This window comes from Eretmochelys imbricata, chromosome 25, assembly GCF_965152235.1.
Source record: "Eretmochelys imbricata isolate rEreImb1 chromosome 25, rEreImb1.hap1, whole genome shotgun sequence".
In the NCBI taxonomy this organism is placed as follows: domain Eukaryota; kingdom Metazoa; phylum Chordata; order Testudines; family Cheloniidae; genus Eretmochelys; species Eretmochelys imbricata.
The window spans coordinates 2,746,441-2,772,478 of NC_135596.1; the positions used below are offsets into that span (position 1 = coordinate 2,746,441).

The 26,038-nt window shown below is 48.7% G+C and overlaps 1 protein-coding gene across 1 annotated transcript in view; it reads right to left on the minus strand.

Annotated features, from left to right (window-relative positions):
* The window catches only part of LOC144280170 (excitatory amino acid transporter 5-like), a 75,812-nt gene that overhangs the window by 28,657 nt on the left and 21,117 nt on the right, over positions 1-26,038 (minus strand). The window contains exons 3-6 of the mRNA XM_077841977.1: positions 20,054-20,266; positions 13,192-13,234; positions 10,428-10,650; positions 2,213-2,312 (exon numbers count right to left, since the gene is read on the minus strand). Of these exons, the coding sequence (XP_077698103.1) occupies positions 2,213-2,312; positions 10,428-10,650; positions 13,192-13,234; positions 20,054-20,266 (579 nt within the window). The remainder of the gene's footprint in view (positions 1-2,212; positions 2,313-10,427; positions 10,651-13,191; positions 13,235-20,053; positions 20,267-26,038) is intronic.

Sequence of the window (26,038 nt, forward strand, 5' to 3'; positions counted from 1 at the left end):
GACAACCCATCACTCTCACAGATCTTGGGAGACAGGCCAGTCCTTGCTTACCAACAGCCCCCCAACCTGAAGCAAATACTCACCAGCAACCACACACCACACAACAGAACCACTAACCCAGGAACCTATCCTTGCAACAAAGCCCATTGCCAACTGTGTCCACATATCTATTCAGGGGACACCATCATAGGGCCTAATCACATCAGCCACACTATCAGAGGCTTGTTCACCTGCACATCTACCAATGCGATATATACCATCATGTGCCAGCAATGCCCCTCTGCCATGTACATTGGCCAAACTGGACAGTCTCTACGTAAAAGAATAAATGGACACAAATCAGATGTCAAGAATTATAACATTCAAAAACCAGTTGGAGAACACTTCAATCTCTTTGGTCACTCGATTACAGACCTAAAAGTGGCAATTCTTCGACAAAAAACTTCAAAAACAGACTCCAACGAGAGACTGCTGAATTGGAATTAATTTGCAAACTGGATACAGTTAACTTAGGCTTGAATAAAGACTGGGAGTGTATGGGTCATTACACAAAGTAAAACTATTTCCCCATGTTTATTCTCCTCCTCCCCCCCCTCCCCTCACTGTTCCTCAGACGTTCTTGTCAACTGCTGGAAATGGCCCACCTTGATTATCACTGCAAAAGGTTCCCCCTCCCTCCCCCCCAGCCCCCGTTTTCCTGCTGGTAATAGCTCACCTTACCTGATCACTCTGGTTACAGTGTGTACGGTAACACCCATTGTTTCATGTTCTCTGTGTATATAAATCTCCCCACTGTATTTTCCACTGAATGCATCCGATGAAGTGAGCTGTAGCTCACGAAAGCTTATGCTCAAATAAATTTGTTAGTCTCTAAGGTGCCACAAGTCCTCTTTTTCTTATTCCAAAAATGATGAGTGTCAAATGCTACAGCTTGTGCAGGCTAGTTTGGGGCTTTGGAATAGGGAGAATTAATTAGTTATTCAATGTCCTTTCATATATTTATGAAGTTTCACAGTATTTTAAACACTGCATGTCAGCACCTGCATGCTTTAGAAAGCATACATCTGCCCAATACAGTTGTTCTAAAACAAGTCCAGTGCTCAAGAGAGAGTTTACAAAGCTATATATCTATATAACATAAACACACAAACCCCTATGGTCAAAGACCATTAAGATTATGGAGGCTACATCTACACTACAGCCAGGATGGACACTCTGAGATCGATCCACTGGCGGTTGATTTAGTGGGTCCAAAGACCCACCAAATCAACAACAGATCGCTCTCCAGTCAACCCCTGTACTCTATCCCCAACGAGATGAGTAAGGTGAGACAAGAGGAGAGTTTCTTCTGTCAACCCCCCGCAGTGTAAACCTTGTGGTAACTCGACCTAAGATACGTCAACTCCAGCTATGTGAACATAGCTGGAGTTGCATAGCGTAAGTCTACTTACTGGGATAGTATAGACATAGCCAAAGTCAAGCACTCAAAAGTTAAGGTAATATCAGAATTAAGCTTTCCTATGCAACTTTAATTTGGCCCCCTTTGAGCATATGCACTATCAAGCACTCTTTGATTACATGCTTGCATACTACTTCCCCTTCCCCTCCACCCCCCCGACCCCTGTCTCATTCAGCACACAGGGTAGACACTCTGGTTTGCTGAATTCTAGTGCAAGAGCCCACATCAAGGTTTCATCTGAAAGTTTTCTAACCACAGTTAATGTGAACCAGTAACCTAGGCCATGTCTATACTCTTGTCACAGGCTGTGATTGCTTTGACCTAGCTAACTCGCATACTCGTAGCAGGGAAGTTATGGCAGCATGTGGGCTAGCCCCCTGAGTACTTACCCAGGATTCAGGGTGGCTTGTACAGCCCACATTGAACCAAACGCCTGCTACCAGCACTGAAGTGACCTAGATTAAAGCTGGCTCAGGAATGTTGACATGAACTGCCATTGCACCCCCAATAGAAATCAGAATGATTATAAAATGAGAACGATTAACTCTCAGACGTAAGGGTATGAATAGGTCCATTTGATGAGACTTTCCAAGTGCTTTGCTTTTATGTTGACTGCAGAAGAGGGAATATTTTAACATCCTGAACTTACAGTTCCTGAAATTTTTTTCTTTTTTGTAGCAATTTAACTGCAACTGGGCTTAACTGGGAGATATGAAAATACCCAAATCAAGTCAATCAGAATTATTTACTTACCAAACCGCCATTGAGACAATCTTCATAACTGCTTCATTTAGACACTGGCACACGTTGACTAAAGGAGTTCCACGCTCACCCATTTTCCCTAGAAGGAGGCCTGCAACCAGACATGTTAACTTGAGTTACTAAACAGCATTGATATGGAACATAGAATCAGAGGATTGGAAGGGACCTCGAGAGGTCATCTAATCCAGTCCCCTGCAATTATGGCAGGACTAATATCCAATCTAAACCTCCGTTGCTGCAATTTAAGTCTATTGTTTCTTGTCCTATCCTCAGAAGTTAAGAACAACAATTTTTCTCCCTTCTCCTTGTAACAACCTTTTATGTACTTGTAAACTTATGTCCCCGCTCAGTCTTCTCTTTTCCAGACTAAACAACCCAGTTTTTTCAATCTTCCCTCATAGGTCATGTTTTCTAGACATTTAATCATTTTGGTTGCTCTTCTCTGGACTTTCTCCAATTTGTCCACATCCTTCCTGAAATGTGGCATCCAGACCTGGACACAATACTCCAGTTGAGGCCTAATCAGCACAGAGTTTTGCGGAAGAATTACTTCTCGTGTCTTGCTTACAACACTCCTGCTAATACATCCCAGAATGATGTTTCCTTTTCTTGCAACAGCGTTACACAGTTGACTCATATTTAGTTTGTGATCCACTATGACCCCCAGATCCCTTTCCACAGTACTCCTTCCTAGGCAGTCATTTCCCATTTTGTATGTGTGCAACTGATTGTTCCTTCCTAAGTGGAATACTTTGCATTTGTCCTTATTGAATTTCATCCTATTTACTTCAGACCATTTCTCCAGTTTGTCCAGATCTTTTTGAATTATAATCATATCCTCCAAAGTACTTGCAACCCCTCCCAGCTTGGTATCATTTACAAACTTTATAAGTGTACGCTCTATTCCATTATCTAAATCATTGATGAAGATATTGAACAGAATCGGACCCAGAACTGATCCCTGTGGGACCCCATTCATTATCTCCTTCCAGCATGACTGTGAACCACTAATAACTACTCTCTGAGAATGGTTTTCCAACCAGTTATGCACCCACCTTATAGTAGCTCCATCTAGGTTGCATTTCCCTGGTTTGTTTAAGAGAAGCTCATGCAAGACAGTATCAAAAGCCTTACTAAAGTCAGGATATACCACGTCTACCACTTCCCCCATATCCACTAGGCTTGTTACCCTGTCAAAGAAAGCTATCAGGTTGGTTTGACAGGATTTGTTCTTGATAAATCCATGCTGACTCAGAGGTGAAAGTAAGCTGGTATGGTAGAGTACACCGTGCCACACTGGACCGGCTTCCCCGGTGGTGATTTAAAGGGCCCGGGGCTTGAGCCACTATGGGGAGCCCCAGGCCCTTTAAATCACCACCAGAGCCCTGCCGCCACTACCCCAGGGCTCCTGCAGGGGGGGTCTGGTGGTGATTTAAAGAGCCAGGGGCTCGGGCTGCTGCGGGGAGCCCCAGGCCCTTTAAAGCGCCACCCAAGCCCACTGCCAGAGCCCCAGGCTAGCAGCGGCAGGCTCTGGCGGTGATTTAAAGGGCCCGGAGATTTAAAGGCCACGCCTCTTCCGGTTGAGGCCATGCCCTCACTCAGGACTCTGGCGTACTGGTAGTCCTTTAAGTTACTTTCACCCCTGTGCTGACTGTTATTTATCACCTTATTATCTTCTAGATTTTGCAAATTGATTCTTAATTATTTGCTCCATTATCTTTGTGGAAGTTAAGCTGACTGTTCTGTAGTTCTCTGGGTTGTCCTTATTTCCCATTTTATAGATGGGCACGAGATTTGCCCTTTTCCATTCTTCTGGAATCTCTCCTGTCTTCCATGACTTTTCAAAGATAATTGCTAATGGCTCAGCTATCTCAGTCAGCTCCTTGAGTATTCTAGGATGTATTTCATCACGCCTGGTGACTTGAAGTTAAGTAATTCTTAACTTGTTCTTTTAACATGCAAAGACCTTCAGTTGCTGGTGGCTGCAATATAGGGTCAATTGACAGACTCCCAAAAGAGCAATTTTCTATTCAAGATAAACATCCTTGCAATTTATATTATATTATTATTATTATTATTCATGTTTATTACAGTAGGACCTAGGGACCAGTCAAGAACAGGGCCCCAGTGTGCTAAATACTGCACAAACACAGAGTCAAGGACAGTTCCCTACATCAAGGAGCTGGCAATCCAAGGCTATGTCTTTACTGCAAAGTTAGCTCGAGTTATCTATACTCGAGTTACCTCCGCTCCAGTTAGCCTCGCTTGAGGGAGAGTGGACACACTGCAAAATAACACTCAAGCTGCACAGAGTAATTGGATCAGCAGCACAGAGCAGCTGCATCCCCACTGCATTATTTGCTCCAGCATCAGCAGCACTGAAGTGTCATTCCCCTACAAACTTCTGGGAATCAGTTTAGGAACAATATTTGAGTTATACCTTGAGCTGCTACTGCAGTGAAAACAAACCCAAAGTAGAAAGTCGAACGCTGGGCAGGGAAGAGGGATATAACAAGCTTTGGACCTCTGTAAAATTTATCTGAATTTATTAAGCCCCATATCCTGACCCCACCCTCCCTGAAGTCATGTTAACTTTCCCTAACAACCTAGGCTTATGATAGACTCATAGACTTTAAGGTCAGAAGGGATCATCGTGATCATCTAGTCCGACCTCCTGCACATTGCAGGCCACAGAACCTCACTCACCCACTCCTGTGATAGATCCCTAACCTCTGGCTGAATGACTGAAGTCCTCAAAGCACAGTTCAAAGACTTCAAGTTACAGAGAAGTCTGATCTGGCCCCTTCTTTTGGGCAGGGAGCTGGTAGGCCTACTTCACCACCACCAAGCAGTAACTACTAGAGGCAGGTGGACTATTTTTCCTGCTCCTATTTGGTAGTAACAGAATAATCCATTTCCTGTGGCACTGACCCTCCAAAAGTTAGTTTTGTGAGATTAATACAGCCCATAATGCAACAGACTAAACTATCCCTCTTCTTGAATGAAAGGGATTGCACCTTATTTCTACTATAGTACTGTATTCACCTAATAGCATGTGACTTTGCCTATTCTTGTTTGATTCCATAATGACAAATCTTACTGTGTTGGTCATACTCAGGAGTCAAGACTGCTGGGGAAGCCGTGACTCTCAATTTCCTAGCTTTTAACAAAATAAAAGTAGTTCTTCAAGTATCTGCCAACATGGTTCCCATGGCATGTGAGATCAAATTTACTGGGAAGCAGTGTCTGCTAGGGCCACCCTGCATCCTTGATGTCCTTGTGTCCCTCCATCCCCACACAGAGTAAGGCCATCTGACTTTCAGTTTCTTCTTACCGCCTATATGTGAGACAGAATGCCTTCAGTGCCAGCCTGCTTCTCAGTGATCCTACTGCAGTTAGTTGCTGGTGACTGGTTAGTGCAGTTATTAGGTAGTCGGCCCTTTTCGTTTACCCATTGGCTTTACCAACGTTTTTAAAAAAATTTCCTAGATAGCTAGATGGCTTGGAGCCCCCTTGGAGTTGAGCTGTTACAGCAGAAGCTACATCCACAGGTTTAAGACATGCCCCTCCTTCGATGCTTCTATGCCACTCAATGATGGGCGCGCTTAAATGCTTTTCTTGTTTTGGCAAAGGGCATATCCCTGGCTATTGCTCCCTGTGCTGCTCTTTTCCAAGCGACACAGCAGGCTTGGGGTGCCTGCCTCAAGTTATTTTTCTGGAGTGCTCTGTGAAGGCTTCTCCCACATGATGAAGAACAATATATCTAAGGCTCAGGCCTCCATCCAGTCCCTCTCAGCTAGCACCCCAGTGAGATTCCACCCTGAGCACCAAGGCTGAGACACCCAGAAGACCCCAGGTATCAAGTTTGATCCATGTGCCAATTGTCTCAAGAAGGGGTAGCAATGAGCATCACTCCAGAGACGAGAGAGAGAGGTCTCCTTCTCCACGGCCTTCAGAATCACACAAGAGACTCGTCTCAAGCTCTGCAGCTGAGGGGCAGCTAATGATCTAAGATACCTTTGGTGCCCTGATACCAGTATGAACAGAGTGCTTCTGGTACCAGCTAAATCCAGTAAGCACCTTTCCTCTGGTTTTCTGGGTACCCAGCCCATCGATACCGTCCTCCTTGGCATCCGTGGCCTATTGAGCACAGAGTGACGTGTCTGTGGGCCTACTACTGCAGTCACACTTGCTGGCTCATATGACACCAGGAGTGCTAACTAGACCTTTGGCCACCAAATCCATAGCAACACATGTAGCAACTGGGCCATCAGTACTGTCTACACCCCTCGCAGGTAGAAGGAATGCAGAAGCACCCTAGTACACCAGAAAGGGTAGCCCTACCCTTTCAGAGGTGTATTCCTTGGTCTTCTCCCTCGGGACATAGTAAAGACTCATCGACTCATCCCCCTTCCCCTCCATGGGCACCACACTGGGAGTAAGGGAGGGCAAGGGGTAGGACTGCTGTGTGTTGAGCATCTATTCAACCTACCCTTTGAAAGATGGCCCAGGAGGATCTAAATATTTATTATAGTTGCTTTAATTCATAAGTTACACTGAGCCATTGACGTGAAACTCCAGAGAACCCCTAGATAAGCCACAGAGGAGTAGGAAATTATAGTCGGTATGGGCTTAACTGAGATCCTTCCACTCAGCCCAGAGTAAGGGTTGGCATGTAACAGTGGCACTTTCTGTTGTCCCCTTGCTTGGAGAGGGGAGGACAGGGGAGTTAGCTATTCCCCTGCTGTGCTGGCGGGAGGGAGGAAGTTACTCTTCCTTCCCAGGTACCCAGCCAGCAGCTCTAGCTGGAGGTGGGGGCTGTGGAGCCAAGGTTCCTCCATCTTCACCTCCTCTCTGCCACTTGCTCATGGGGGAGGGGTGTGCACTGGGTTAGCTGCCCTCATGTGCCAAGAAAGGCCAGTCCAGTGGTTTTCAAACGTTTTGTATTGGTGACCCCTTCCACACAGCAAGCCTCTGAGTGTGACCCCTCTCATAAATTAAAAATGAGGGGGGTTAATTTAATTTAATGGGGGCTTGGGGCTGTCAGCCTCACAGAGCTGACAGCTCATGACCCCCATGCACCCACCTTGTGACCCTGAGGGGTCATGACCCCCAGTTTGAGAACCCCTAGGCTACTGTCTGTCTAGCCCTAGAGAGAGAGCAGTTCGATCCCTTTCTGTCAGTCACACCCTGGGAGAATGTCTGTGCCGTGTATGTTGGAACCATGGAGAGAATTCCCTCATATGGCCAGCTAGAAAACAGCAACCGCTGTCCTGCTCTAGGAGCCTGTGATGACTTCAGAATGGCATGGGATGGGCTGAGATACTGGCCCAAATGAGCGTCATTAGAATTCTGTTCATAATCTTCAAGTTTAATGTTGGTATTTTTAGAAATAGCAACCCCCAGGCTGAAGCTCTGGACAGCCAGAGGCAAGGCAATGTCCGTTGAAGAGGCTACCTGAAGAACCAAAGGGGGAAACTACCTGAAGCCAATGCATGTTCAGGTTACGTGGCAAATCCCACCTGCTTGCAGAAGGCTTCACTCAGTATCTGAAGACAAGGAATTACAATAAAAAAAACACACAGTGAGCAAATGTTGCTGACCCTGGGAAGAACTGAGTCCACGATGGACGTCTCCTCAAATCTTGAAGGAATGTCTGTGTGGAGCACCTGCCTCTGTATCTAGTCTGCCATCTGCCATCTCCTTTCAGAGGTCCAGTTGCCACATCACAATCATTCCATTCCAACACTGAAGTGACCTTCCTTCCTGCCAGTCCCACTCTGCTACCTCCCTTCTCTGCCACTAATGACAATTCCTCCCTCCTTCCCCCGTCCCAGTTTCATGGCCTTGGTGTAATCTTCATCTCTTTTGTCTACTGCTCCTGCCTTCACCCCCATATGCAGTCTCTAGGCCACATCCTGTCAGATCTTCCCCTTTATTATAACCAGATACACCATTTCCTCTATCCCCCCCGCCCCTGGTCCATGATCTCACCCGGATCACTGCTACCTTCTCTTCTCACCTCTCTTCCTTCAGTCTATTCAAAACATCCCTGTGCATCAGTCACCTTTCTCTCCCACTGCGCTGACCACATCACCTCCATCCCGTTAAGTCTCTTAATTGGCTTTGTGCACCTTACCACAGTAGTTCTCAAACAGGGGTACATGTACCCCGGGGGTGTGCAGAGCTCTTCCAGGGGTAATCAACTCATCTAGAGATTTGCCTAGTTTTACAACAGGCGACGTAAAAAGCCCTCGTGATGTCAGTAGAAACTAAAATTTCACACAGTGACTAGTTTGTGACTAGTGACTGAAATGCAAGCACTCAATATTTATATTCCAATTGATTTATTTTATAATTATATGGTAAAAACAAGGAAGCTAGCACTTTTTCATTAACCGTGTGGCTGTGACACTTCTGTATTTTTACGTGTGATTTTGTAAGAAAGTAGTTTTTGAGTGAGATGAAACTTGGGGTACACAAGACAAATCAGCCTCATGAAAGGGATGCCGTGGTCTGGAGGGGTTGAGAACCATTGCCTTACCACATCAAGTTCCCCCCCCTTCAGAGCCTTACCTAGTCTTGCCCCTGACTTACATCTCTGATCTCATGCCCTCCTGTTCTGTTCTCTCCTTACTCCTCCACTCATCTGCTTTTCATTTTCAGCTTCATCTTCGACCATGTTGTCCCCAGTGCTTGGAACAATCTCCAATTTCTTGCTGCCAGCAACTCATCTTTCCTTCCTCACCTCCCCCACTTAAAATCCAGAATCTTTCCTTTCTTGTTCACCCATCATCTAGCCTCAATTTCCCTTCCCTCATTTGCTGTTCTACGATGGCTTGGTTCTGTTAGGTTACAAACACAGAATACAGAGTAGCAGCTGTGTTAGTCTGTATTCGCAAAAATAAAAGGAGGACTTGTGGCACCTTAGAGACTAACCAATTTATTTGAGCATGAGCTTTCGTGAGCTACAGCTCACTTCATCGGATACATACTGTGGAAAATACAGTGGGGAGATTTATATACATAGAGAACATGAAACAATGGGTGTTACCATACACACTGTAACGTCTGTTCCTCAGACGTTCTTGTCAACTGCTGGAAATGTCCCACCTTGATTATCACTACAAAAGTTCCCCCACCGCTCTCCTGCTGGTAATCGCTCACCTTAAGTGATCATTCTGGTTACAGTGTGCATGGTAACACCCATTGTTTCATGTTCTCTATGTATATAAATCTCCCCACTGTATTTTCCAGTGAATGAATCTGATGAAGTGAGCTGTAGCTCACAAAAGCTTATGCTCAAATAAATTTGTTAGTCTCTAAGGTGCCACAAGTCCTCCTTTTCTTTTTTGCAAACACAGAATAGAAACACTCCCTGCACTGAACAGTTTACAAAGTGCTGTGTAAATTCCAGAGCATTATAAGTAGCCTGTAATGATTTCTGATAACTGTGGTTACTTACGACCTAACTTTTCCAAATGTAGCCTGTCACCCCTTTTTAATGAGTTTTAACTATATGAAAAGTTTGGATGATTAGTGACAAGCTGTGTTATCTCGAAGAGCCCCAAAATGTTACAACATTATTTAAGGTTTCAGAGTAGCAGCCGTGTTAGTCTGTACCCGCAAAAAGAAAAGGAGGACTTGTGGCCCCTTAGAAACTAACAAATTTATTTGGGTATAAGCTTTTGTGAGCTACAGCCCACTTCATGGGATGCAACATCTGATGAAGTGGGCTGTAGCTCACGAAAACTTATGTTCAGATAAATTTGTTAGTCTCTAAGGTGCCACAAGTACTCCTTTTCTTTTTGCAAAATTATTTAAAACACTTAATAAAGAGCCTATTTTCAATAATTATTACCCATATTAATAGAATTACTTGTAAATTCTCACAAAATGCATCTTGTACTGGGAATACATGGAGAACAAACCCTGCCTTGTTAAGTTTCAGAGTAACAGCTGTGTTAGTCTGTCTTTGCAAAAAGAAAAGGAGTACTTGTGGCACCTTAGAGACTAACCAATTTATTTGAGCATGAGCTTTCGTGAGCTACAGCTCACTTCATCGGATGCAACACAGTATGAACACAGAGGTTTAATCAACGCAACCTTAACTATGGAGCTGCTATGAAGCCTCTATAATTAAAAGCCTCCAAATAACGCTTGATCAGTGGGTAGCATGAAATCTGACTCTGTATTTGGCAAATACCTATTGTAGCAGAAAAGATAACAATCCCCAAGACATTCATTTCACTGCTGGCCCCAGGCAGGGTCCGGTAGGTCATTTCCGGAGAGGGGGTGATCTCAAGAAGCACAGGCCTTTGAATTTCGGGATTTTCATCGTCAGGTGCAAAGTAAATGAAGCTGAGAGGTTTCCCTGGGATCTTTGGAAAGCCTGAAGATTTTACCACTGGGACGAGAACTGTTCGATACTGCAACAAAACCGAAGAAATTAAAAGATAATGGCCTACTAGCAAAGGACTGGATTGTGCGCCACTACCATTGACTGGTGCCAGTTCAAGCCCAAAAACTGCAAGGGGGGAGCTTGTTCTGCATGAGGGAGAGTGATATAAAGATCAGCTTGAACTACCTCTGAAAATAAAAGAGACGAGCTGTGACCTGAGCAAGAAACCAGGATGGGAAAGGGTTTTTGTTTCCTTCAGATCACAGCCCAAGCATCCCTGTATGCAGTGTACAGGATGCACCTTGAAGGTACATGCACAGGTCACTTACCTGCATGATAGACAGGGTGACATATGTCCTGTTTTGGCTGGGACAGTCCATTTTAAGCCCTGTCCCTGGTGTCCCGATTTTTGTGTGTGTGCAAAACTGGGCATTTGTCCCATTTGCTCTTGTCAACTGAGCGTCAGCAAAAGCAAATGGGACAAATGCCCGGTTTTGCAAAACAATGGGGCTTGCCCCCTCCTGGGGCACGGAGGAATGTTCGGGGGGAGTGAGCGGCAGTGCGAGCCTCACCCGGAGGGCAGGGCCGTCCCTACCCATACGCAAAGTACGCAGCTGCGTAGGGCACCAGGAAATTTGGGGCACCACATTTCCTGGTGCCCTGCACAGCTGTCTGCTGCTCCAGCCCCCGCCCCGGCTCTTGCCCAGGGCCCCCACCTCTGCCTCTTCCCACCCCTGCTCTGCCCCCGCCCCGCCCCTCTCCCCTGAGGACTCCAGAAGCAGTCCTGCCTGTCCTCACCGGCGGCGGTAAATAGAGCCACCCGGCCCCAGCCTGCTCCGCTCCCCTGGCTCCCAGCAGTGCCGCCGGCGAGTGCTGGGGGGCGGTTCCCCCCTCCACCCAAGCCTGGGAGCCAGGGGAGCGGAGCAGGCTGGGGCCAGGTCACTCCATTTTCCGCAGGAAGTGGCCAGCCCCTCCTCCCACACACCGCGGAGGCCTGGGGCAGGGCCCCACACAGCCCCCCTGTGCGGGGAGGCTACGTAGGGCACCAAAATAGCTAGGGACAGTCCTGCCAGAGGGGCTTGCTCAAGCAGTGACACCAGGGCCCAGGTCAGTCCTGCGTGTGGGGTGCATCCCCTAAGGCTCAAGCCAGCTCTGCACGGGGGCGGGGGGCAGCTCAGATGAACAGCTCGGGCTGTGGTGACAACTGCCCCCAGCTAGGAGGGGTCGGCCTTGCTTTGCAGTCACCAGGACGGCGTTTCCTATGTCTCCCTCGCATTTCTCTCTCTTGCCTTTTTGCTTCACTCTCTTTTTTCCTTTCCTTGCTCATTGACCTTATGATCTTTCCCCCTGACTTTTTCAGTCTATTTCTTGCTCTATGCAACTTTTCTCGGTTGTGGAACAGTTCTTCTCTTTTCCTTCTCTCTTCCTCTTCAGATGTCTCCCCCTCTCGTGTTCCACATTCCAACCGCCCTGGGCTCTCCCCACCTTCACCGTCTCTCCCATGCTTTCTTCTGCCTCACCCCCCCTCAGAATCACTCTCTTCCCTTCACCCTGCAATTACTGCCTCCCTAGGAAAACCCAGCAACTACCAACCACAGGTGCATGTTCGCCTGGAATAGGCTGGTACCTGCCGCAGGCTCCCTCTGCCCAATCCACACAGTCCTTGTGACACAGCCTCCACCCTGCAAAATCCACACATGCCAGTCTGCCTCCCCTCCCCATCCCCACCACACATGCAGCCTCCTTCCCCTAGGCCGCCTCCCTGCACCCACAGAGAGGCTCATTCTCCCTCCCCGCTCCAGTCCCCATCCATTCTCCCTTTCTGGCTCCTCACTCTTCATTTCTTGCCCTCCTCCCAGCTCTCTACCCTTCCTGCCCCTCTATCTCCTGGTGATTCCCCACCCGTACCCCAACATGCCCCTCGGGGTGGGGATGGCGCATCTGGACAGGAGGCAGAAGCTCTGCTGTTCGCCCTTTCCCTGCAGGCTCTGCCATCTGGTACCAACAAGAGCTCGGGCCAGAGATAAAGCGAACGGCTTGGTTTAGAGCAGCATTAATGGCCAGATTTCCAAAGGAGTTGAGCCCTGCGGGTCTTTGGGAAATCTGGCCCTAGGCAATGAGAACGGGGAGTGGCTCGTTCTAGTGGAGAGCAGAAGACCCTTTTCATTTTTAACTCCCCATGTGTACGGAGGCTGAGTCTGGGCAGGATGGGACATATCACCAGCGACGAAACCCCCACCCACCAACTGTGCAGCCTCCCAGCCAGGAGGGCTCAAAGCCTGGCCAGGGCACATGTACAGCCCCAGCACACACGGCTGGGTTGAAGCTTCCAATCATGCGCCACGAGACGGGATCCACCCTTGTGATGAGCCACAGTCACTGTGGGTGAGTGTGGAAGGGGGGATGCTTCTTCCGAGCCAGGCTCCTATGGCAAAAGGTGCTAATCACTGATATTGAGAGAGCCACCCAAGCCCACAGGGTTGCCCATGTGACCCATCCCCATGAGGCTGTTTTGATTGTTCTCAGGAGCCTAGAGATGACTTAGGAGCTCAGAATCAAGAGAACTCACCTGCTGGAATGAAGCTTCAATCAGGTTAGAAGGAAACATATTTCTGTAAGAGATGAATGAGACAGGAATGAATCAGCCGCATGAGCCTGAAAAGAAACTGGAGAACCTCTTTGCAGGATTAACATTTGTAGAATTAAGGCGAGTAAAGTACATTATGGCTTATGCTCATTCAGTTCTACTGTCCCTGTTCCAAGTTTAAATCAGGAGCAGAAATGGGATTGAAAAATCAAGTGATAACATGGCCGTTGAGCCAAATATGTAAACCCAGAGGCTAATGTTGTATTTCTGAGAACCCATTTGTCATAGAATTAACTAGGTTTTTTCATTGGCTATTGAGCCAGATCCTGCCGTCTTTACCTAGGGAAAACTCCAGGTAACATGGATGGGAGATTTACAGGAGTAGGGACTGAAGGATTTGGCCCACAGATGTGTTCAACATTGTAAATTCAGCAGGGGGAAGGCAGCAGTGGTATGAGTTTGTGAAACTTCTCAAAAAATTGACTGCAAAATCCTTAACATCACATCCACCATATTCTCTCCACTGCCAAGAGGACAGCTGTACAGTCCCTGAAATCTAACCACCAGATAGGGATCGAACCAGCAAAAGGGTCCTCAACCATAATGATTACATTAAGGAGGCCAGCTGACAACTCTCTGACACCAACTACTATAAAGAACCCAAAAATGACCCTATACCACAATTCACCCAGGAATTTAAGGACATAATCAAATCCTTCCCCAAACAACTCCAAGAAAAACTCTACAAACTCATCCCCATGAACACACCCTAGGGACCTTCTTTTCCTCCAGAAACTCCACAACATTAACAGCCTCCCTCAGAACACCATCTTTGCCCCCATCGATGTCACTTCCCTGTACCCCAACGTCCCTCACAATGATGGCATCACTGCCAGCCTCAAATAGCTACATGACAATGGACAACACTCAGAGATCCACCCCAAACACCTCACCAAACTCCTCCATTTCCGCCTCTCCCAATTTTACATTCAACAACAAACACTTTGTCCAGACCATGGGAGCAACCCTGGGTACTAGGATGGCTCCCCAATGTGCCAACCTCTTCATGGGCCACCTTGAAGAACAATTTCTGGACAAATGCACCAGGAAACCAGTGAACTACCTGAGACATCAATGATACTTTCGTCCTCTGGACAGACGACTTAAACTCCCTCACAGATTTTCACAACAACTTCAACCACCACCACACGTCCACTAAACTCTCTCTGGGACACTCCCACGCCAGCATCAACTTCCCAGCCACCACAATCAGCTTCAACAAAGGAATCCTACAGACAACTATATACAAGAAACACACAATCACCACGCCTACCTTCACATGTCCAGTAACCACCCCAAACGCACCAAGAAATCTGTTCGCTGCAGCCAGGCATTCACATACCACAGAATATGCTCAGAGGAGAAAGTCCGGGATATAGACCTTAGCACGCTTGAAACCGCCTTCGCCAAACAAGGGCATCCCACCAGAGAAGTAGATTGCATCATGGACTGGGCCACCCAAATGCCCTGAGAGAACCTGCTTCAATACAGAAATAAAACCCCTTCTGACCCCACACTCCTAGTTGTCACCTACCACCCCAGTCTGGAACCCATATAGGGTATCATCAAACATCTACAACCCATATTTGATGGGGACCCCATCCTGAAAGAAATTTTTCCTGAACCCCCACTTCTGACCTTCAAACACCCTGTAACCTCTCCAAGCTCAGCATCAGAAGTAATCTCTCCATTGATCAGGACCCACCAACTCAAAGCAGCACCAGACCCTGCCAGAACAACAGATGCAAAACCTGCAGCCATATCTCCACTGCTATGATGATCAACACCCCCCACAACACACCTTTCAGGATCTATGGATCCTACACACGCCTATCACAACATCTCGTGTACCTCGTCCAGTGCACTAACAATGCCCACAAAACAGCTGTGTGGGTGAAATCAGACAATCACTACACTCTCAAATGCACTTACACAGGAAAATGACAAAAGACAAAAACACCCCATCCCCTGGGAGCTTAAATGCATTACTCTACTAGACACTAAAAATCACGGACTGACAAGAGACACTGGATTTAGGCCCTGTCTACACTGGCAAGTCTCTGCGCAGTAAAGCAGCTGTGAGCGCGGTAACTCCCGAGGTGAGCACACAGCCAAGCCCCTGAGTGCGCAGAAACTGTGCAGTTGCAGTGCTCTAAAAAACCCACCCCGATGAGAGGCGTCGAGCTCCCTGCGCCGGGGGTACAGCGCTGCAAAGCAACAGACGATGATGGTAAATCTTCATATTGCATCGTCTGCACCGATCACAATCACCTCCTAGCATTATGAGCATTGCACTCCCAAGCATAGCAACAAATAATAGTGGCTTTCAGCTTCAAATTGCTGCCTCAAGGCATCCCTGATCCTTATGGCCTCGTGCTGTGCCCCTCTAATAGCCCTGATCTCTGGCTGTTTAAACTCAGCCTCCAGGCACTGAGCCTCTGCGATCCAGCCCTGAGTGAAGCTTTCACCCTTCCCTGCACAAATGTTACGGAGCGTCCAGCACGTGGCTATAAGCCTAGGATTATTGTCATCAGCCAGGTCCAGCCTCCCACAGTGGCAGCACCAGCAGGCCTTTAAAAGGCCAAAAGCGCACTCCACAGTCATTCTGCACTTGCTCAGCTTGTTGTTGAACTGCTCCTGGCTGCTGTCCCATGTATGGCTTCATAAGCCATGGCATTAAGGGGTAAGCAGGGTCTCCCAGGATCACAATGGGCATTTTGACTTCCTCTATGGTGATTTTCTGGTGCAGGAAGAAAGTCCCTGCTTGCAGCTTCCTGAACAGGCCAGTGTTCCAAAAGATGCGTGCGTCATGCACCTTTCCGGGCCAGCCTGTGTTAATGTCTGTGAAATGCCCCCAGTGATCTACAAGCACCCGGAAAACCATAGAGAAATACCCCTTCCAATTAACGTACTCGGTGGCTAGGTGATCTGGTGCCAGAATTGGAATATGCTTGCCATTGATCGCCCCTCCGCAGTTAGGGAAGCCCATTTGTGCAAAGCCATCCACAATGTCACGCACATTGCCCACAGTCACGGTTTTCTGGAGCAGGATGCGATTAATGGCCTGGCACACTTCAGTCAACACGAGTCCAACGGTCAACTTTCCCACTCCGAACTGGTTAGCAACCAATCGGTAGCAGTCTGGAGTAGCCAGCTTCCACAGTGCAATCGCCATGTGCTTCTCCGGCAACAGGGCAGCTCTCATTCTCGTGTCCTTGTGCTGCAAAGCTGGGGCGAGCTCATCACACAGTCCCATGAATGTGGCTTTCCTCATCCAAAAGTTCTGCAGCCACTGCTCATCATCCCAGACGTGCATGACGATGTGATCCCTCCACTCAGTGCTTGTTTCCTGAGCCCAAAAGCGGCATTCCACGGTGGTCAGCACCTCCATGAATGCCACAAGCAATCTCGTGTCGTAGCTACTACGTGTGGCAAGATCAATGTCACATTCCTCTTGCCTCTGTAGTTTAAGGAATAACTCCACTGCCACTCATGATGTGCTGGTCAGAGCAAGCAGCATCCTGGTCAGCAGTGCGGGATCCATTCCTGCAGCCCGAAGAGACAGAGCAAGCAGTGCACAAACCATTGATGGTTTAGTTGGGGATCGGTCCTGCTTTGAGCAGGGGGTTGGACTAGATGACCTCCTGAGGTCCCTACCAACCCTGATATTCTATGATTCTATGAAAGATGGCACCAAATGCGGACGGAAGCCCAGGGAGCGCTGGGATGCGAAGCAATGCATCATGGGTCACTGGGACAGAACCCAGGATGCCCCATGACCCCCTCCGCCTTCCCACAACTCTTAGCGGCAGAAGAGGAAGAGATGCTCGGTGGGACAGCTGCCCAGAGTGCACCGCTCCGAATACCGCTGCAAGTGCCACAAGGGTGAACACGCTATTGTGCAGGCAGCTGACAGTGTGAACGCACCACAGCGGCTTCCCTTCGGCGCGCTCTGAGCGGAGCTGGAACTCCCGGCGCTCCCACTCTGCCCGTGTAGACACACCCTTATTGTTTATTACAAGAGTCTGTAACCCACGAACCCCCTCTTTTTGTCCTCTGACTGCAGAGGTGTTAAGGGGCCACTGTACCTTGAATGGTCCCTTACAATATGTGCTAACTGCTTATGCTAAACAAGCTGTTCCCCCTTGCATTTTCCTGTGAGTTTTGATGTAGTTCCTTTCCCAGACCAGAAGAAGAGCTCTGTGTGTCTCAAAAGTGTGTCTCTCTCACCACCAGAAGTTGATTCAGTAAAAGATATTCCCTCACCCACCGAGTCTCTCTAATATCCTGGGCTACAACTACATGGCATACAAACTATTTCTCTACATTTCAGAATTCATTGAGCGCTTAATAACCTGCTCCCTTCATGTCACTGGCTGTGCTCTGGTCACTCCTGCCAAAGCCTGGCTGCCAGACACAGGCCACTCAGAGTCCTTGCTAGAGGCCTGCAGCCGGCTGGCTGAAGTGGGAGAGTGGAAGGAAGATGGTGGCCAGGGTGCCCAAGAGCTGCACTCATCATGACTCCATCCATGAACATAAGAACAGCCACACTGGGTCAGACAAAAGGTCCATCTAGCCCAGTCTCCTGTCTTCTGACAGTGGCCAATGCCAGGTGCCGCAGAGGGAATGAACAGAACAGGTAATCATCAAGTGATCCATCCCCTGTTGCTCATTTCCAGCCTCTGGCAAACAGAGGCTAGGGACACCATCCCTGCTTATCTTGGCTAATAGCCATTGATGGACCTATCCTCCATGAACTTATCTAGTTCTTTTTTTAACTCTGTTATAGTCTTGGCCTTCACAACATCCTTTGGCAAGGAGTTCCACAGGTTGACTGTGTGTTGTGTGAATACTTCCTTTTATTTTTTTTTAACCTGCTGCCTATTAATTTCCTTCGGTGACCCCTGGTTCTTATGTTATGAGGAGTAAATAACATGGGCAGTTTCTGCCAGTGGGGCTCCTGTGGAGGCCAGGCTGGAACTCAAAGCTGCCCTCCCTGAGCATAAGCCCCAGGGCGAGTGGCTGTGGGGCTATCACCTGCCCCCCACTGGGGTATCTCTCAGGAGAGGGAGGGCAGCTGACTCAGTGCATGCACGTGGGGGAGATGATGAGTTGATGGGGGGTGTTGTGGGGGGAAGAAAAGAATTAACTGACTTTGTTGGGGCTCACGATGAGTGCATCCCCACTGCCTGTGGGGAGTAAGGAGAAAGCAGAAGGCTGCAGCTGAGGGAGTGACTTCTCGGTGGCAGCTGGGCAAGAGCAGCGCCCCCTCACTGCACTGACCGTAGACACCTGGGGTGGGATCCACGGAAGGCTGTGGGCTTTGCAGTGCCGAGTGTCACAGCACCTAACTTTTGGGCACCTAGAAAATCACAGGAACAACACTGAGTTAGGTGCCTCGGCTCCTACACGATGACCCCGGCCCACATCGAACAGCCAGCAGAGGAGCAGTGGTGACGGCCACCTTAACTTTTAGCCCAGTGGTTGCAGCACTCACCTGGGATGTGCGATGTCCAGGTTCAGCTCCCCCATCTCTGCCAGAGGGGAACCAGGATCCAGAGGTGGATTACGGATGTGTAGGGTGCTGGGCCAGAGCAAGAGGGGGCCCCCCTCCCCCTGCTCCTGCTGGGGAAATGGGGTCAGGGCACAGGGGCTTCCCGCACTCCCCGGCAGGAGCGCCAGGGCAGGTGGAGCAGGTCAGGGCACAGGGGTGCCCATTTTTCCAGAGTCCCCCCAGTTGGCCAGGGTCTTGGGGGCCAATCCACCACTGCCAGGATCTGAACAGGCGTCTCCGCCATCCCGGATGGGTGCCCAACCACTGGACTACAGAGTGCCTCTCTTGCACTCACTCCCACCTTCCTCTCCACGATAACTAAGTGTTTATCCACAGTGGAATGGCCATGGGGCCGGAGAGACTGGAAATCACTCTGTGGCCTGGTGGTTCAGGCCCTGAGGTGGGAGACCTCGGGGGCCCAATCCCCTTCCTCCAGTCACTCTTTTGTAATTGAGCCACAGTAGACCAGCTTCAGGGACCCAACATCCCCAGCTCAGTGGGTAGCACGCTCTCCTGAGAGGTGGGAGGCCCCTCTTCAAATCCTTTCACTACCCTGGCAGAGAGGGGGATTGAACCTGGTGTTGCTACACCCCAGGTGAGTATGCTAACCACTGGGCTAAAGGTTATAAGGTGGGTGGTTACTAGTGCCACCTCCTCCTCCAGCCAGATTTTGAGTGGGACCCGATCTAGTAGGCCTGCTCAGAGACCACATACAGATTGGGCTCTGCGCACAACTTAGGGAGCCGAATGCCTGTCTCCCCCCAGTTCATGACTTGTTCTGGGGCTTAACGCAGGAGATTGGTGTCTGGATGCCTAGAGAGGCGGCAGCATGCTCGCCCCACAGTCTAAAATTTGGGTATCTACTGTCTAGGGAACTTTTACCGCAGAGAGTGAGGTGCTGAGGGAGTTTAGGTGCCCACGGGGTTAGGCAGCAGCTGAATGGGAGTTCTGGGGGTCGTTATGGTGCTGCAGCGAGGGGTTTAGGCATCGATGTTGCTGCATGGATTGCAGTCAGAGTCAATTGTAGTGTGAACAAGTGCCCGTTGGTGAAGTGCCTGGAGTTGTACCCACTTACTCCAGGGCTGAATTTGGCCAATTTCTTCTTAAATGTTCTTTGAGCCATTCGTCTTGTTAAAAGCTCATTTACCGTGCGAAGATCTTGGCTGTAAACAACAAAACAGGACCCGTATTTATAAAATCAGGGCTATTCCAGAAGGTGCTAGAGAGTACCTGATTAAATCCAGTAAGGCGTCTGCAGAGCTTAACACCACGTTGCCCACGGTATACTCCTCCTTTTGGGCAGCAGCGCCTGGATGAATGTTGATCACAAGCACAATCCCAACAGTCACAGCCATGAATGTAGTCCAAAGATAATAGGTGAGTGTGATCAGCCCCATCTTCCCACAGGCCTTGGAGTCTATGGTGGCCAAGCTGGACATCAGACTGAAAGAGAAAAGAACATGCTCAGCGAACTCTCACAACTGAACTGCACAAGACATGTCTCTGGCAAAAACCGCCCGAGTCACCAGCTCCAGGCAGTGCTTGCCCCGGCAGAGCCCCCACTGGCCATGAGATCTGCAGGGTGCTTGCCACCCCGCCAAGGTCCTGAACTCCAATCCACTTAAGCTCATTGAGCTCAATCATCTGCTCAGTGCACAGGGCTGGACAAGGAGCAAACAACGTGTTCTCTTCCATTATGACAGGAACGGAGAACAATGCTGAAAATAGGGTCGTGTCAGCCATTATATCAATCGCTGGGCGTCTTCCGCCTGGGATTCCATGTCCAACGCTGGTCACGCCATTTGAAATGGGCAACAGAAATGGTTAGAGGCCTGGAGAGACTTCATGTGAGGCCTCAGAGACAAGAGAAATAAGCAGTGACATGACAGAGGGTTAGATAAGGTGACCCAGGAGTTCTCAGATTCTCTGGCCCATGTCAGGCAGGAAGTCAGATCATAATGGTCTATGACTCATAAATGAGACAGTCAGTGAAACTGAAAGGCAACAAATTTTAAGGAGTCTGGTGGCACCTTAAAGACGAACAGATTTATTAGGGCATAAGCTTTTGTGGGTAAAACCCACTTCTTCAGATGCATGGAGTGAAAATTACAGATGCAGGCATTATACACTGACACATGAAGGGAAGGGAGTTACCTCACAAGCAGAGAGCTAGTATTGGCCTGGGGAAGGATAGCTCAGTGGTTTGAGTATTGGCCTGCTAAACCTAGGCTTGTGAGTTCAATCCTTGAGGGGGCCATTTAGGGATCTGGGTCAAAATTTGGGGATTGGTCCTGCTTTGAGCAGGGGGGTTGGACTAGATGACCTCCTGAGGTCCTCTCCAACCCTGAGATTCTATGAATTCAATCAGGGTGGATGTAATCCACACCCAATAATAGATGAGGAGGTATCAATTCCAGGAGTGGCAAAGCTGCTTTTGTAATGGGACAGCCACTCCCAGTCCCTATTCAAGCCCAAATTAATGGTGTTAAATTTGCAAATGAATTTTAGTTCTGCTGTTTCTCTTTGAAGTCAATTTCTGAAGTTTTTTTGTTCAAGTATAGCTACTTTCAAATCTGTTATAGAATGTCCAGGAAGATTGAAGTGTTCCCCTACTGGCTTTTGTATGTTACCATTCCTGATGTCCGATTTGTGTCCATTTATTCTTTTACATAGGGACTGTCCGGTCTGGCCAATTACATGGCAGAGGGGCATTGCTGGCACATGATGGCATATATCACATTAGTGGACGTGCAGGTGAACGAGCCTCTGATGGTGTGGCGGATGTGGTTGGGTCCTCTGATAGTGTTGCTCATTCACCTGCATGTCTACATCCAGCCTGATCGAATTGGCCCTGTCAACACTGGTTCTCCACTTGTGAGGTAACTCCCTTCCCTACTCCCCGGCAGGAGCGCCAGGGAGGGTGGAGCAGGTCAGGGCACAGGGGTGCCCATTTTTCCAGAGCCCCCCCAATTGGCCAGGGTCCTGGGGGCCAATCCGTCACTGCCAGGATCTGAACAGGCGTCATTATAGAGAAGCAGCATTTTCTCTCCCAGCTGTTCTTTTCTCTCCCGTTGGGGTCTGGTTTGTTTTATTTTCTGGGAAACAGGATCGGACTTTAACAGCAACAGCTCCAGCTCATCTCCCTTTTTTCTGTCTCACGCGTCCCAAACCAGGAAAGTTCTTCCCACTTTTAATCCATCTAAGGGCTAGAGAGCTAAGGGGGTGCAGTTCACCTTGTCTCACTAATCTCCTGGGATTTATACAGCTACAGCTACACTGCATATGTCGAAGAGACTGCCAGACGGGGGGTTTTCCTTCTAAAAACTCTCGACAGTTAAGGGAAAGGAAGAAGGGATGCTGTTCAAAGCCTTACTTAACACTTTTCATTTTTAAGGCTTTAGCTGTTTTTCCTTCTTTTTCTCAATCTTTAATAAAAGGCCAGAGGGATTTGTAGTTTTGTGTTCCATGGGACTAAGCCAGCTGGGGTCTCTGTACTCAGAACCCCACACTCGGTTTAAAACTCAGTGTTGTACAGTGACAGGGTCAGGTGAGCATCTTTGACTGGCTGTGTCCATTTATTTCACTGAAATTAATACAACAGGTTTCTTGCACCTTCTTCTGAGGCAGCTGGTCCTGGTTATCATCCAACAAGCATCCGAGCCGGGGGATCCCATTGCCTGGTGTCTCGAGGGACACAAAGGGGTGGACACGTGACCTCCCCACATGACTCCTCCCCCCCTGCCCCCAGCTCGGGGCCCCTGTGCTCTCCCCATCCCCTCCCAATCCCACGTTACCTGCGGGGGGCTCTGTCCTCCCTCTGCGCTGGCTCCCCCCGGCTCTTCCTGGCAGCCAGGTCCTGGAGCCACTGCCTGGGAGAGCGCCGGGCTGCCTCCCTCCAGGCTTGGCCCCCAGGACAGCGGCTGAGCGAGTCGGACTCTCCCCATGCCCCCCAAGGCATGCTCAGACGCTGAGTCTGGGTGGGGCGCAGCCTGCCGCTGCCACAGCCAGGCACTCTCCCAGGCAGCGGGGTTGGAAGAGGAGAGGCTCTGGCCCTGCCCCTGCTCCTTCCTCTCCCCACCCAGGCTGGCTGCTGGGGGCACTTGACCTTGCTAGAGGGGCACTTGGCCCTCTGGGCACCTACCACGAGTCACCCATCAGAGGCAGTCTGGAATGTCCATGGTCCTGAGCTCTTCCTGAGTTACAGGAAAATGGAATGTTTCTGAATTTTGCAAAAGCCTTTGTTGAGCTCTCCCAATGGGCTTGTTTTTACACATCCAAACTCCTTGTACATGCAGGGCTGGTCTACACCGCACCGTTACATCTGCATAGCGACATTTCACACCCCTGAGAGACTGTTAAACCAACTAACCCCAGTGTAGACCATGGTAGGTTGAGAAGACTTCTTCCATCGACCAAGCTGCCGCCTCTCAGGGAGGTGGACGACCGCCAACGCCAGGAGAGCCTCTCTCATCGCTGTAGGAAGTGGCTGCACTTACTGAAGCACTACAGTGGTGTAGACAGAGCCTCAGGCCATGTCTACACTGCCACGTATGTCAGCAAAACGTATGTCGCTCAGGGGTGTGGAAACCCCCCGCCCCAAGTGACATACGTTTCACCGGCATAAGGGCTCACGTGCACACCACTGTGCTGGTGGGAGAGCTGCTCCTGCTGTTCCTTGCGGTGGTTTTATGATGTTCACAGAAGCTCGTTTTCTCTCTCTCTCTCTCTCTCTCTCTCTCTCTCTCTCGGCAGAACAGAGCAGCTCCAGCCTCACAGCTATACAACTGTAAGTCCGCTGGCATAGACGTGGCCTTTCGGAAGGACTAGACCATGGGCTGTTTTAAACAAACCTGGTCTATAAAGGTCTCAACATCCTGCTAATGTGAACCGTTGCTCTGGTTATTTGTCAGCAGCTCCAGCATGAAATTACAGTACTCTGAACCAGCACATTGTCAAACAGCTGCATTTGCTCCAGTGAACAAGGCAGTTAAGTAAATTTCTGCCAGCCATCTCTGGCCAAAGGGTTCTGACTTGGAGAGTGTGCAGAGAGATGGCTGCCCTGCAATGCGTTAGGCCCAGATCATGCTTGCTCCAAGTTTGGAAGGAGTTCATCTTTCTGGACTGCCATTCCTTGCTGCAAAAGTCTGAAGCCTAGGGATGCATGCAGGGGAGCAGGATAAAATCTGGGAGGGCCAGATAGGAGGAGTGGGCAGACCAGGGATGGTCAAGGGGGCTGCATATTGCCCTTCCTTCGGCCCAGCCCTGAGTATATGCCCCAGAGATTAAAACACAGCCCCAGCCTGTATTATCTTTTCTCTAGAACCCACCTTTTTTCTAAAGTCTGCAGGACTGTCTTCTGTGGACTCTAGCAGAGTCCACATTGGGCCTATGGCTTCTAATGGCCTGCTAAGTTCTACAGCAGACCCCGTGAACTTCAGAAAGTCCACAGGAACTCAGAGGTGGGAAGTGGAGCAGGAATTGAGGTGGGGAGGTTGCAGAAGCACAGGAGTGGAAAGTTGATTCACAGAAAGCGGATAGGGAGCTCGTGGATCTAGGATCCCACAGAGTTCCTAAGCTCTGCGGAGATCTTTGACCCCTTGTTTCCCTAGTTCCCAGAGTCCTGCAGAGCTCCCTGGCTAAGCTCAGTCCATTGCCCTCCAGAGCCTTGGGCTGCACAGGGGTACTGCACTCTGTCCACCATGATCCCTCTATGTGTCAAAAGCATTTCAGACTTGTCATTAAGCTTGGCGAGCACATGGAGGGAGACATGAGAGTGTAGAACCCCCTAAACAACAACACCACAAATCAGGCCAAGGAGTTTGAAACAATAAAAGGAAGAGAGGGGTTGGACTAGGTGACCTCCTGAGGTCCCTTCCAACCCTGATATTTTATGATTCTATGATTCTAAGAGGAAAGCAATTTTAGAAGCGCTGATTCAAAAAAATATAAACTTCCCAAAAATTCACAGATGTGGCCATAATGTAGAACACAGTCTATAAAAAATGTTTTTTAAAAAACCCTACTATATATAACTGAAAGGAAAAATAGAAATCAGACTCTGATGTGAAACATTAGATGATGAAAAAGATTGTGAAAGAATTAATTATGAACAAATTCCTGGAACATTTTCTAATGACCTCTCTAGAATCAGGAATCAATTTTTCAGAGTGTTCAACAAAGCTAAATATTGGTGATTAGAGGCACTAATTTCTCAAATTTAATCTTAAATTTAAATATTTTATGTGGATGTCATTATTTATATCCATAATTCTACAGGGTGACACTTTTTTTAAAAAAAGGAAATTACAAACACAAACCACGAAGCTGAATCCCAGGTAAGGTAACTCAGATAGCACCAGCGCCAAGCCAGGAAAGAATAAAGAAATCCAGTGGTTAGTTTCTGGAAACACATTACACAGGAACCAATTGACAACAGTTCATAGAAAGGACAACACTTGTGCAGCGAACGGGCAAGTAAAATATCCAGCCAAAACAAAGCTCCGAAGCTCCATCTTCAGCCAGGTGCAATGCATGGAGCTGTAACTGACAGTGCCTGTACTATGTTGACAACGTTATTGGTAGCAAATGATCAGGTGGGCTTCCTGCAGGGAAGTCACTGGAGCGGGCTGGAAATGGAAATGAGAGGGGGCTAATGCTGTGAGGGGCACGTGTCACTGCTCATAGGCACATGCCAGAGACAATTTGGACTCACGGTGTATAGGTGTAAAAGCTGCTGATTGGATCTGCCAGGGCAGTCAGTGCTGGATGATCAAACGGGATCACACAGCAATACTGATAAAAGACAGTGTGTGTTGTGCAGTCTCTTTTGCTTTTGGCAGTGGGATCATACCGTGGGTATCCTCATTCCAGAGTAAAGAGGATTGTGTCAGTGTAAAGGGCAGTGGGGGCAGCCGGGAATGGGATAGAACTAGAGCGATTCTACCTGGGGGGTTGTATGGGCATTCCTATAAAACATCAACGTAAGGAATTTGTGCACTTAATTCAGATTCCCCACTCCAAAATGACCATCCTCCTCATTCTCTGCTGCCCAGCTACATGTATCCCTCTACACTGTGATTACCCTCAGCTGTCTGACTGCAATTCCAGAAGGGCTGAAGAAGCGATTCATATGCAAATAATCCTGGTTTGGGATGAGTGAATTAGTTTGCCAATCAGGTTATCAAGCGGGTGGGGGAAAATGGAGAGAAGACTTGA